A 12,840-nucleotide genomic window follows, 5' to 3' on the forward strand; every position below is an offset into this window, starting at 1 on the left:
CACGAACCCGCGTCCCCCGCATTGGCAGGCGGACCCTCAACCACTGCGCCACCAGGGAAGCCCCTAACTCATTTTTTTAAATAAAAAATTTAAATATACAATAAACTGAAGCATAAAGATGCTTTCTACTCAACACTTTTTTAAAAATTGTGGTTTAAAATAAAACACGAGATATATCCTCTTTACAAAACATTATGTGTACAGTATAATATTGTTAACCACTTGCTATTGGTGTACAGCAGATCTCTAGAACCTCATCATCTTGCATGACTGAAACTCCATCCCCCCATTTCTTTCTCCCTACTACACATTCTTGAAAATCAAAATCAATATTTCTACATGAAGTGATGACAAAAGAATTTTCCAATGAGGAATAATTAATGCAAATGGAACAGGAATTATTTTTAAAAATCATAGCAGCTCGAGGAATAACATAAAAATGCTGGAGCTTTTTAGCTTATTTTGGAAAAACAAGAAATAAAACTGATTCACAAGTCAGATGGGTTTGTTTCTCAGAACCATGACAGCCCAGGCTGTCTTATAGATCAAGAAAAATTTTCAGGGGGTAGGGGCTGTTTTGTTCCATTTTGTTTTGTTTTGCTTTGGGGAGTGGAGGGAAATTTATTTCAGAGGAGGTCTAAGAAAATGATCTGAAATTTATCTATCCTCCACTGGAATTCAATGACATAGCATGGTTACCAAGTCGCTTGCAATGTTTATAATAAATCTTACAGTCTTGTCAACTGACACACAGCCAAGGTTGAAAGGAGGAACCAACCATGAGGCTCTAAAATCATCTGGTATTAAATATCTTTCCATGTGAGTAAACCCAGTTACATTCTTAAACCTTAAATTACAAAAAAGCCCAAAAGCCCAGAGCAGGGAGAGAGTAAAATGAAAATGTTCTTGTCTAAGTTATGGAACAACAAGATGATGCATCCAGGGTGCTCTGGGCTCAAATGTCAGGATTACAAACACCCTGACTCCTTCCACATCTAATCACAGAATCTCACTGGTTCTACTCTCCCTGGGCTCACTATCAGCCCCTGCTATCCTGTCCAAACCACCATCGATTCTCACTGATGCTGGTCCCCCTGCAGCTGCTCAAGCCTCGTGCCCACCCAGCCTTCCCTCTCAAGCCAGGGCCCTCTTTTTAAAATGACAATCTCTTTTTTTTCATAAATTTATTTATTTTTTATTTATTTATTTTTGGCTGCGTTGGGTCTTCGTTGCTGCACGCGGGCTTTCTTTAGTTGTGGTGAGCGGGGGTTACTCTTCGTTGCGCTGCACAGGCTTCTCACTGCGGTGGCTTCTCCTGTTGCGGAGCACGAACTCTAGGCGCGCGGGTTTCAGTAACTGCGGCACGCAGGCTCAGTAGTTGTGGCTCGAGGCCTCTAGAGTGCAGCGTCAGTAGTTGTGGCACACGGGCTTAGCTGCTCCACGGCATGTGGGATCTTCCCGGATCAGGGATCAAACCTATGTCTCCTGCATTGGCAGGGGGATTCTTAACCACTGCGCCACCAGGGAAGACCCGAGGATCTTTTTATGTCACTCCCCTGCTTCAAAATCCTCAGTGATTTCCCATTTTCCTTAGGATAAAGTTTTAAATCCTCAATATGGCCTGCAAGACCCGCCCCCTCGAAATCTGGCCTTTGCTGACTTTTCTAATCTCACCCAACACGCTCCATGCTCTCCCTCTAACTCCTTCTACTCCATCATACGGATTTATTTCCATTTCAGGAACATGACTACTTATATTTCCAGGATCTGGCACAGTGCCTGGCACATAATACAACTGACTTTAATTAATGAAGGAATGAATAAACAAATGAACAAATGTGAAAACACCTTTTTATTGAACCAAGGAGATTATGGAAGACATGTGAAGGAGCACAAGGCTAGGGAAACAAATAAAATAGGACAAATGGAGGCATGGCCTCATGCATATATGTGTGTGTGCATGTATATATATATATATATATATACATACACACATGCGCGCGCGCACACACACACATATATGAGAGAGAGAGAGAGAGAGAGAGAGAGGGATTATATAGAGAGAGCTAGACAAGAGGAGTAATTAATTTGCTAATTAGCAATTCAAAGAATATTATACCAGTACAAACAAACATACCCAGTAACCAGATCTTGGCTTTGAAATACCACTCTTCAATAAGAAGAATCAGGGCTCCTTAGAAAACTGGCTGGGAAAGTACAAGATGAACCTAGATCATCTTGTGGTGTCAAAAAGAGTAAGGAAGTAATCAAAAATGGGAACATATCAAAAAAACACAGGAACCAACTCGAAAAGGTTCCCACTAGGCAAATTTGGGACAGTTTAAGCAACAGAATAAGTAACAGTAATGGACTATAACCCATTCTGACATAAATAAATAAATGAATAAATAAATAAATAAGGAAGATGGGAAAGCTATTTCTTTTTCTTTTTCTTTTTCTTTTTTTTTTTTTGCGGTACACGGGCCTCTCACTGTTGTGGCCTCTCCCGTTGCGGAGCACAGGCTCCGGACGTGCAGGCTCAGCAGCCATGGCTCACGGGCCCAGCCGCTCCGCGGCATGTGGGATCTTCCCAGACCTGGGCACAAACCCGTGTCCCCTGCATCGGCAGGTGGACTCTCAGCCACTGCGCCACCAGGGAAGCCCAAGGAAAGCTATTTCTTATAATAGGCTTCCATCTAATAAGTGAAAAGGGAATGGTGGAAAGAGAAAATCACCATTGGGCAAATGTCACAGTGGTAATTTTTCCTGGCAAGAATCGTGAATGAATATAAAACTGGTAGGCAAAAAGTATGATGAAAAATTGTTCATTTATATAGTTTCTTATATCTACCTACAAGATATTAATTAAAAAGGGAAAGACAGCAACTTAACAGTGGAGAAATCAGACAGACAACACCTTAATCAAGTGATCAAAGTTAACACCGCCAGGAGTGAAACAAACCAAGGAGCTCATGATGTGATGCACCAGGAAGGACACAGCATCACTTCTGTGACCGTCCTCTCAAAAATGCATGACCTGAATCTCATCAAGAGAACACATCATACAAATCCAAACTGAGGAGCATTCTACCAAGCAACTGGTCTGAACTCTTCAAAAATGTCAAGGTCATGAAAGATAAAGATTGAATACTGCTCCAGATTAAAGGAGACTAAAAATACATGACAACTAAATGTACCACGTGACCCTGAACCACACGAAGGATATTAGTAGGACAAATTGGCAAAATCTGAACATGGTCTATAGATTCGAAAATAGTTACTGTATCTGTGCTAATTTCCTGATTTTGATAATTTTACTATGGTTATATCAGAGAATGTCCTTATTTCTAGGAAATACACATCAGAGTATTTGGAGGCAAAGGGACATTAATGTTTGCAACCTACAAACATTTCATTAAAAAATTATATAGGTATATATAAAGTTATTTATATATGTGTGTGTGTGTATATATACATATGGAGAGAGAGAGAGAATATGAATCAGTGATAAAGTAAATGTGTTAAAATGTTAACAGTCAGGAAAGGTGGGTGAAGGGAATTCCATTATACTGTTTCTGCAAGTAAAAAAAAATTGTTTTAATTCTGAAATGGAAGTTAACAAAAGAACTCTACTTCCAAGTAAACAGCAGAGTGTGAGAAGATCCATTTATAAAGAGCTGAGAATTTTCTCAGTCTTGCTCATTTGCATTTCCTCTAGATTCCTACCTGTTTCTGCATTTCCTCCTTCCAATGCTGTTTCTCTACTGCCTTTTCTTTTTTTTCATTTATCCCTCTGTAGCACATTCTTCCACTCCCAGAGGTCCTAATGCTTCATAATTTTGGAAATGACTGTATTTCAAAATAATTAATTATCCTAAATGAGTTTTGTTCTTTTGCTTAATTTAAAAATCAGGTGGTTTTAATGTTTTGTTTTGTTTTGTTTTGTTTGCGGTACACGGGCCTTTCACTGTTGTGGCCTCTCCGGTTGCGGAGAACAGGCTCCGGACGCGCAGGCTCAGCGGCCATGGCTCACGGGCCCAGCCGCTCCGTGGCATGTGGGATCTTCCCGGACCGGGGCACAAACCCGCGTCCCCTGCATCGGCAGGCGGACTCTCAACCACCGTGCCACCAGGGAAGCCCGGTTTTCATGTTCTTAGGTCTGCCACTTAAACCTTCTGCTAAAATAAAGTACTTCTTACTTTACCACTAAATCAAGTAGCAAGTTCCTACACTGAATCAAACAATACAATGCAGAAAACAACATATTACAGGACCTAATTTTTAAAAATAAATATAATCTAAGCCTACATATATTTAGGCTACATAAATCCAAAGGCTCATATACCAAATAGTAGTTCATGTGCTGACACACATTGGCACCAAAAAAGTCTTGGCTGAGTGGATGAATGCATGCATGCATTCTAGTACTCTTGGGATGGGATTACCAGGGACATTCAGTTTCTATAGTCTACATTCTGTAGACTACATTCTGTCTACATTCTACCTCTCCTACCCCTCACCTCCAATAAAAGAGCAGCAATAAAGGTTTTTTTTTTTTTTTTTTTTTTAAGTAGTTCCTAAATCCAAATTACAACTTCAAATTCAGGGTCAGAGGGACCATATATGGTAATGAGAAGATCTGAAGTGCCAGAAAAGCTGGGAGGGAAAGTCCCTGAATTCTCCAAAACAAGAGAAAAACCAAAGCTTCTGCGTCAAATAGAGAGCTTTCCCCCCAGCTCTTCTGAACAAGAAAAGACTACATTATGTTCTTCAAGATATTCCCGAATAACTTTCCATTTGTACCAACTGTACTATACTCTCTTGTATTTATTAGGAGTCCTTATCTTTGGGCAACTTTATGCTTTAAGTATTCCTGGCCCAAATTAATATAACTGGAAGACAAATATAAAATAGCCACAGTAACCATCTAAACAGTTCATAGCACTTACAATAACACAAAGTCAGATTTAAAGCAGTAAAGTTCAAAACCAGTAGCTTGTTAACTATTTGGCGGTAGCTTTCTATACACACACTGCTTCTGAAGATGTTTTTGTACAAGGAAACAATCTAGTGAGCATTTCTGTGTGGACTGAGAACCTACTAAACTAACTAACTAACTTTGGCTAACCACACTTTGATAACGTGGCTGCTATGCTGCTGGGCTAGACATCTTTCAATTAGGTGGCAGGTCCTATTTTGAGAAGCTGAGTTTTCTGGAAGGCAATAAACAGGGTAAAGCAGGCAAATACTGTTGATGTTTAGACACCATCCAGTCTGCAGCACAGCAATGGGGCCGGGGCTGCGGCTGGGGAGGGAGATAAGCCTAAGCTCCCAAAAGAGCAGTCTCCTCAGTCCTCTTTAACTCAGCTTTGTGTCTGCTATGAATAGCTTCCAATGGAAAGGCACCAATGCCACATTGTTCTTCATTATGCATGGCTTATTAAAATTGAAATTTTACTGTTTCCAACTCGACCAAATTGGTGGTTCAAACCCCCATGTGCTATTTAAGAGATGGAATCAGGATATCGCCTGGACCAAAAGTGGAACAGGCTGGAAACTCTGAGGCTTTGCTTTCTAAGCTTGCCATGTGAGCCTGGGAAATTCCCAATTTTTCTGTGGCTGTTTCCCCAATCTGTCAGGCCTGGTGCCCCTTCCTGAGCTACTCCATACTGAAAAATCAGAGCTGTGAAATAGGGAATAATTCGTTTCCAGAGAGGCCCTTCTTGGTTGGGAACTTGTTTCTCCTTTTCAAAGAAAGACAGTTATCTATCAGAGCCTGTCCTTTTGCATGGAAGGAGAGCATATCCAAGCTGCCCAGAAAAAAACCACTGAAAATCCACACTCCAGCCTTCTAGGCTTGGTACCTGCTCTTCTTCAATCCTGCGCTGTAGTGTTTCAATATAATGCTGGACGGCCATATAGATGAATCGGTACTGTGCTTCTGTCTGGACCATCCCTGACCTCTGAGACCGCACCATCTGAATGGTTTTGGGAACGTCAATGTCACAGTCGACACCTACAAAGCAAGCACCATGGAGTATCAGGATAAACTGCAGAGACAATGTGAAGTGGTTTAATGCTCAACTGTTAGCAGACTCAGAGATAAAGCAAATTTAGTCTTTAATGTTCTAACCGAACATGTTCCAAGGGCTACAGCACCAGCCTTCTGACCAATACCAAGGATCCTAGAAGATTACAGCGTAAAGGGTCAGGAGTGATGGGTCCCTCACGTTCCAACAGCACCGTCCCATACCATCAGCAAGGATTAGGCGGCTGCATGTTCAACAAAAGACCAGAGCAGTGGCACCCACAGCTCCTAGGCTTTGTTTTATGCCAAAAGCTCAAACAGCATCACTTCTGTTCTCTGGCAAACATACTGAAAGCTGAAGTCTCCGGCCTAGATTTTTGTGAAAATACTTTAACATTCAATTCTCTTCTACAGGCTATTTTCACTAGCACTTTCCTTCCATAAGCTGGAAACAGGAACCGTAGCTTCTTGTCCTCCAGATGACCTACCTTTCTCTCTGATGATGTCAATAAGAATATCAATCACAATGAACGTCCCTGTTCGGCCAATTCCAGCACTGTGGGCAGAAGGATGAAGAGCGAGGACAATGGAGTCATTCATGAGGGTTTTATACGCAACACCAAGCTATTAATATTAACAGAAACAATGTCTGCTCTTGGGAGTGTTTATAAGATTGTCTATTTATATTTGCAAATATATTAGCAAAGAGCACAGGGCTTTGGACTCAGTCCATCCTACACTTGGAGTCCAGCTTCTCCAGCACAATGTGCCTGAGGCCACTCCCTTAACCTCTCTGACCCTCAGTTTCCTCATCTGTGAAATAGGTTGTTGTGAGGATCAAATATGAGTAACGGATGAAAAACACTGAGCTCAGATGCTGGTACAGAGCAAGTGCTCAATAAAAGGGAGCTTTTAAAGAACTGAATAAACAACGTTTCACATACATCTACTTGCATATGAAAGAGATTTAGGAAACCAAACTTTCCCCAGTATAATCATGAAATCTAAGCTTGGGCACCAGCAGCCTGCAAACTCTGGTGCAGAGGCCATGAGCCTGGTTTCTAGAAGCCTGGATGGGGAGCGGTCTGAATCTTCTGAAGCAAACAAGTATATTGTCAGGCGAAAAAATATACCTTATTTCCGTGGAAAAAGAGAACAGAAGCACAATCAAAGAGATGAATCCTAAATTATTATATTAACAAAGAAAACCAAGCAAACATTACCAGACTAAGGGCTCCTTGACAATAAGGACTGTGTTTACCACCCTGTGCCCCACCACCCCCAGGTACACAGTGGTCCCGTAGGATCTAGAAGAAATGTACTTTGGGTCAAAGTGGTCCCTTAATGCCTCAAACAGAGATTAAATTTTTCCCTCAGTTAAAGAGCTGGGGATGGGCAGGTAAAAACAAGCCCCCTGGGCATCAGGACAGGCAGCGCCCTGGAGGTAGGAGGGTTGGTCACCTGCAGTGAACCACCACAGGCCCCGCGTCTGTGATGCTCTCCTGCTTATGGTGGACCTCCTCCAGGAAGTCCAGCACGCCCCCGGGGTCACTGGGCACTCCGTGGTCCGGCCAGGTCCGAAAGTGGTATTGCCAGACCGTTCTCTCCGTATTCCCCTGGAGTAGAGCCAAGAAAAACCAGAAAAGAATTAAATAAATCAAGGGGTTGAGGATTCGTCTGGTCCTCATCTTTCCCAGATCCTAAGTGAGCCAGGGGACCGGGCCCGCACAGAGCCTCCTCACACACTGTTTACAGGTCCCCTGCACAAGTTTCCCAGATCTCTCCTCCTTTTGGGTCTGGCTGAGCAATCCTGGAGGCAACCCTTGGCCTCTGCCATAAGAACCAAGATGTCTCGTTCGGCTATTTGTTCTTCAGGAAACTACAGCCTGAATCAGTCTCTGAATCCTCAGCCAGGGGCAGATGAGGTCCCTGATCCTCCTCATCCAAGTGCAGCTCTACCTGGGAGGCAACTGAGGCCTCTGGGGCTCGGGGCCCTCCTCCCACCAGATGAGAAAACGGGTATTCCCTCAAGCACTTGTTCCTCTTTGTCTTTTTGTACCTGGCCCTCCTCCCCTCCCGCAACACACACTTTTATTATAATATGATACTTAAACCTCTGTTTGCTGCAAAGCAGATAAGAAGACAGGTTTTGCAATCAGATGGGTGGATTTAGGCCCAAATTTCAGGATTCACACTCACTGCGGCCCCTGGACATCTCTAAGCCTCAACTTCTTCATTTGCCGACGGAGATAAGAATCTCTCAGTCACATATCATTGTGAGGACTAAACAACGTCAATTAAACACACAGCCACTGCACAGGAGACAGTTAAGAGACTCAGCACACTGGTGCTCTTCTGAGGACTGACATTAACAAAGGTCAACAAGGGTACCAAGACCACAAAAAACCAAAAAGCGTCATGTTCTGGGTCTACCCAGATTAGATCACTGTAACAGCACTATTCGTCACTACATCTTCTTCCGACATATCTGGAGACATCCAAGCTAAGTAACATTTTTAAAGGGGATTTTAAAAAAGAGAGACAGAGTAAGTAGACCAGTGTCCACCACCAGTAACCTTCAGAACATCCAGGGAATCTGAACCACAATCGAGATCCTTTCTTGAATTATGTGCATTTAATTTCCTGAGTCAGAAAAAGATTTTTCTGGATGTTACCAGTGAGCTAAAGATCAGGGGGTTGGGCTTCCCTGGTGGCGCTAGTGGTTGAGAGTCCGCCTGCCAATGCAGGGGACTCGGGTTCGTGCCCCGCTCCGGAAAGATCCCACATGCCACGGAGTGGCTGGGTCCGTGAGCCATGGCCACTGGGCCTGCGCGTCCGGAGTCTGTACTCCGCAACGGGAGAGGCCACAACAGTGAGAGGCCCGCATACCGCAAAAAAAAAAAAAAAATGGGCGGTGGTGATAAATTGGGCCACAACAAAACAAAAACAAACCCAAAACCAAAAAAAAAAAAAAAAAAAAAAAAAGGGATCAGGGGGCTACCAGGGTTACAGAAAGGACAGGGAACAAGAGAGATCCAGCACCTGGAGCATCCTTGCTCCTCGTCCTTCGTAAATGGCCACTGAGGTCTCTGCTCCCACCCCTCCTTCTGAGGCAATCAGGAGGCTTAAATGAGATCATGTGATAGTACTTTAGAAAACATGGAACGAGCTCTACAAAAAAGCAGGTAATCTGTGACCAGCAATTCTGGAGAAATGATCGGTCCCATGTCAGCACCTGCATCCAAGGGTGCAAAACACAAACCCAAACACCAACAGTTCCCGTACCTGCTCCTCCCAAATCTCCGATAACAAGAAGATGGATGGTTTATCACTAAAACTGAAGAAAAATCCACCTGCTACTGAGAAACACCTGATGACGAGAAGATGGGTAGTTTGTCACTAAACCTGAAGAAAAACCTATCTGGAATCTTTGTCCGACGTCCTCTAAATCTCTGTCTCATTTCTGCTGGACAGCCTCTCTCTCAGTCTCTGCAATTGAACCTCCACCCTCTCCCCACAACCGCAGCCCCGCTGACATCAGAAGTTTGACATCCCACCCTGGACCACAACTGCCAAGGCTTCCAGCTCACTTCAGTCCGCCGACCACCTCATGGAACTCACCAGACCACTGAGCCCCTCCCTCCACCCTCCACCTGCCTCCTCCTGCCCTTGCTGCTGGCTTGCCCAGCTCAGATTCCACACACTCTCCTCACAGCCACTCTCCATCACAGACCTCCACTCCCTCCACCCTCTCTCCATCCACTGCACACACAAACACACACACCCTGCTCCGCCCCAGCAAAGCCCCAAGCCTGGACAAACCTAACCACCCACTTTCTCTGTTTTGTACCCAAGGAACAGAGTGTCCTTGGAGAAAACTCACACCAGGTGACTGGTATCACTGAATGTTCATCTTCACTACCTCAATGGGCACTCAGCACTGCCCAGAAATTTACTGTATTTCTTGCTTTGCTACACAATGACTATTTCATCCTTTCCCCACTTTCCTCAAACATTTCACCTCTTCTTATTCCCTCTGAATGTCAATGGATGGCCTTGCCTCAGGCCTGAGAGAGAATTTAGAGCAAATCTCTGTCAGCTCCCCTCCCTGTATCTGTGGCCACCTTCTCCTCTTTCCCCCCTGTGGCCAAGAAGTGCTATCCCCATCGATCAAACCCACCTCATCCACGATGCTCTAGATCCCATACCCCTCCTCGTCCAGCCTCCACCCTTGCCTCCCTGGCATCCTGCCTTGATGTCTCAAAGGCATCTCAAACTTTACGTGTCCAGCAGGTTGCGCTTCATCCTCCCTCCCTCCTCAAATCTGCTGCAGCCCTCGCCCCTCATTCACACCATCATCAAATCCCTTCACATTTACATCCACAATTATCTCCAGTCGGTCCCCTTCTTTCCATTGCCCCTACCATCTTTTACCCAAACGATTCAAGCCCTACCATCCTGTACATCTTCCAGCTTTTCAGACCTCTGCCACAGTGCCACCGTCCACTCAGACTCAAAACCCTATGATGTCTGATTCTGCCTCCTCCTCCAATAGCCAAACTATCCCTACACACTCTACAGACTTCACCCCCCCAGGGGTCTCTCACATCCCTCGCTTCTCTTCTAGAGTTTATTCTGGCATTTTATATCATATTCATTTCCAAAGGAAGGAACAAGAAGCAAAACATGGAGCGAGGCCAACAGACCTAGACCTCTGCGGAGCCCTCCTGGTTACAGGTGTCCTGGCCACTGGAGTCACTCCATCCCACTCTTCCCTCGGGGGGCTGTAGGACACCTTCCTGGCACCTGTCTCCCACACGTGTCCACTTGGCACAAGAACCGTCACGGGTCCTACACCAGCCAATGAATAAAATTTACATTTCTTTTTCTTTTTTTTTTTTGGCCATGCCTGCAGCATGTGGGATCTTAGTTCCCCAACCAGGGATCAAACCTGGGCCCTCTACAACGGAAGCACAGAGTCCTAACCCCTGGACCAAAAGGGAAGTCCCTAAAATTTACATTTCTTCACATGCGAGTTAGGGCTCTTCCCAACTTGGTCCCAACCTCTCTCAACCCAAGTTTACTCCCTCAATTCCCCACTTGCCTTCATTCCCTGTAAACCCCATTTCCTTGACGTTGGCACTTCAGAACCCTGGCTGACAATGACACTTCATCTGGGAGACCCTCTCTCCACCATCTTCTCCCACAGAGACCCCGACCTAAAGGCCCACCCTCTTCTGAGACGGTCTCCCTGATGCCCCGGCTGGAAGCCCAGCCTCGGCGGAACTCCAGCACCTTAGACGGGTGTGACAGCCGGTGTCTGCTCGACAGCACAGGACTTTGTATACGTGGCTTCTCTCGGCTACATGACTACAATTCCCTGAGGACAAAGGCTATTTCGCTTACCTTTGTGTCCCCAAAGGACTTTGAAAAAGTAAGCCCCTCTCACCATGAAATTATAATGAATCCAAATCTTGTTGGATTCAAAGTTAGTCACCCCAGGGACAAACCTGAACTACAAGCAATTAAAAGCTGATGCCATGGAATTTGGTCACTGAATAGGCCTCAGGGCCTTTGCACTCGCTGCCCCCTCTGCTTAGAACACTCCTCTCCTGACCCTCTGGATGCTGCTCCACCTTCAGGTCTCAGCTTGCATGGCACCCCCTCAGAGAGGCCCTCCCTGTTTACTCCATCTCGGGTACCCAGTCACTCTCTAACATACCATCCTGTGGCTTTCACAGCTGGAGCACAATCGGAAAGCTTAGTTGGTTATTTACTCCTTAACCTTCCACCTCCCTAGGCTCTGTGGGGGCAGGGATTGTGCCGGTCTGGTTTGCGATGTATCAGTAGTACCTTGACGGTGCCGGCACATAGAAGGCGCCTGATAGATGGATGTTATTCAATGAGTGAACGAATGCCTGAAGGTATACAGACAGGAGTAACTGCACAACCCTGGATTAGCGCACACCATGCGCAGTTACCAAAGTCTCTAAAGTACGACAATATACTTACTTGTCCAACCTTCGAAAGTTTAAGTTCTCTTAACGTATAGTCATGAGCAGCACTTTCTTTGACGTTCCTAACGCGCATGACCCCATATTCTTTTAGCGCATACTCATCAGGCCAGTATTTGACACATTTACTCTGGAAGGGATCAGAGAAAAGACAGTTAATCTCTGTGAACTCTGACATGAAAGCCGAAACCAAAAGAAAACCAACGTTCAAGTCTTCCTTGATGACCACTAACATGGAAAACGGCCTGTCTGGTATCTAACTGTTGGGTTTTGAAAGAAGGAAAGAAGAATTCAAAAAGAAAAGCAGGTGTGTGGAGAACCAGGGAGAAGTGGGAAGAGAAAGCCGCTGTTGCAAAATTGTCTAATTTAAGCCACAGGTCCAAGGAGAGTCAGTGTTTGTTTATTTCTCTCTAAAGAACCAAAGAGGCAGAAAGAAGGGGACTACCCAGTATGAGGGTGCTGCCTAGCATGCACTCAGTTCTGAATTCCAGAGATCTGCCAGTCACTCTGCAGGGAAGGCAAGCAGGGGCTCTGGAGGTGGATGGGCTGCCCAACGAGCCAGACTGTCTGGTCCATTTCCGTGCCAGTGTAGGAGGTCTCCCCGCCTTATCTAACCCAAGTGTGAATAACTCCAGCACAGAAAGGCAGCTGATGGGGTTTTGAACCAGCTGCTTTTTCTATATCCAGATCCATCTGATACCTGCTACACACGTCACCTTCGCTTAACTGGGTGCCTGGGAACGCCAAGCCTGCAATAGCTGCTGGCTTCAGAGCAGGCAGATTGGAGAATATGGCACC

The 12,840-nt window shown here is 45.1% G+C and overlaps 1 protein-coding gene across 1 annotated transcript in view; it reads right to left on the reverse strand.

Moving 5' to 3' along the window:
- PTPN11 (protein tyrosine phosphatase non-receptor type 11) overlaps positions 1-12,840 on the reverse strand; it is a 76,958-nt gene that overhangs the window by 8,275 nt on the left and 55,843 nt on the right. Inside the window, exons 10-13 of the mRNA XM_007468583.1 lie at positions 12,041-12,172; positions 7,490-7,644; positions 6,517-6,584; positions 5,865-6,016 (exon numbers count right to left, since the gene is read on the reverse strand). Of these exons, the coding sequence (XP_007468645.1) occupies positions 5,865-6,016; positions 6,517-6,584; positions 7,490-7,644; positions 12,041-12,172 (507 nt within the window). The remainder of the gene's footprint in view (positions 1-5,864; positions 6,017-6,516; positions 6,585-7,489; positions 7,645-12,040; positions 12,173-12,840) is intronic.

The sequence above is a fragment of the Lipotes vexillifer genome, unplaced genomic scaffold, assembly GCF_000442215.2.
Source record: "Lipotes vexillifer unplaced genomic scaffold, Lipotes_vexillifer_v1.1 scaffold573, whole genome shotgun sequence".
NCBI classification, from domain to species: Eukaryota; Metazoa; Chordata; class Mammalia; order Artiodactyla; family Lipotidae; genus Lipotes; species Lipotes vexillifer.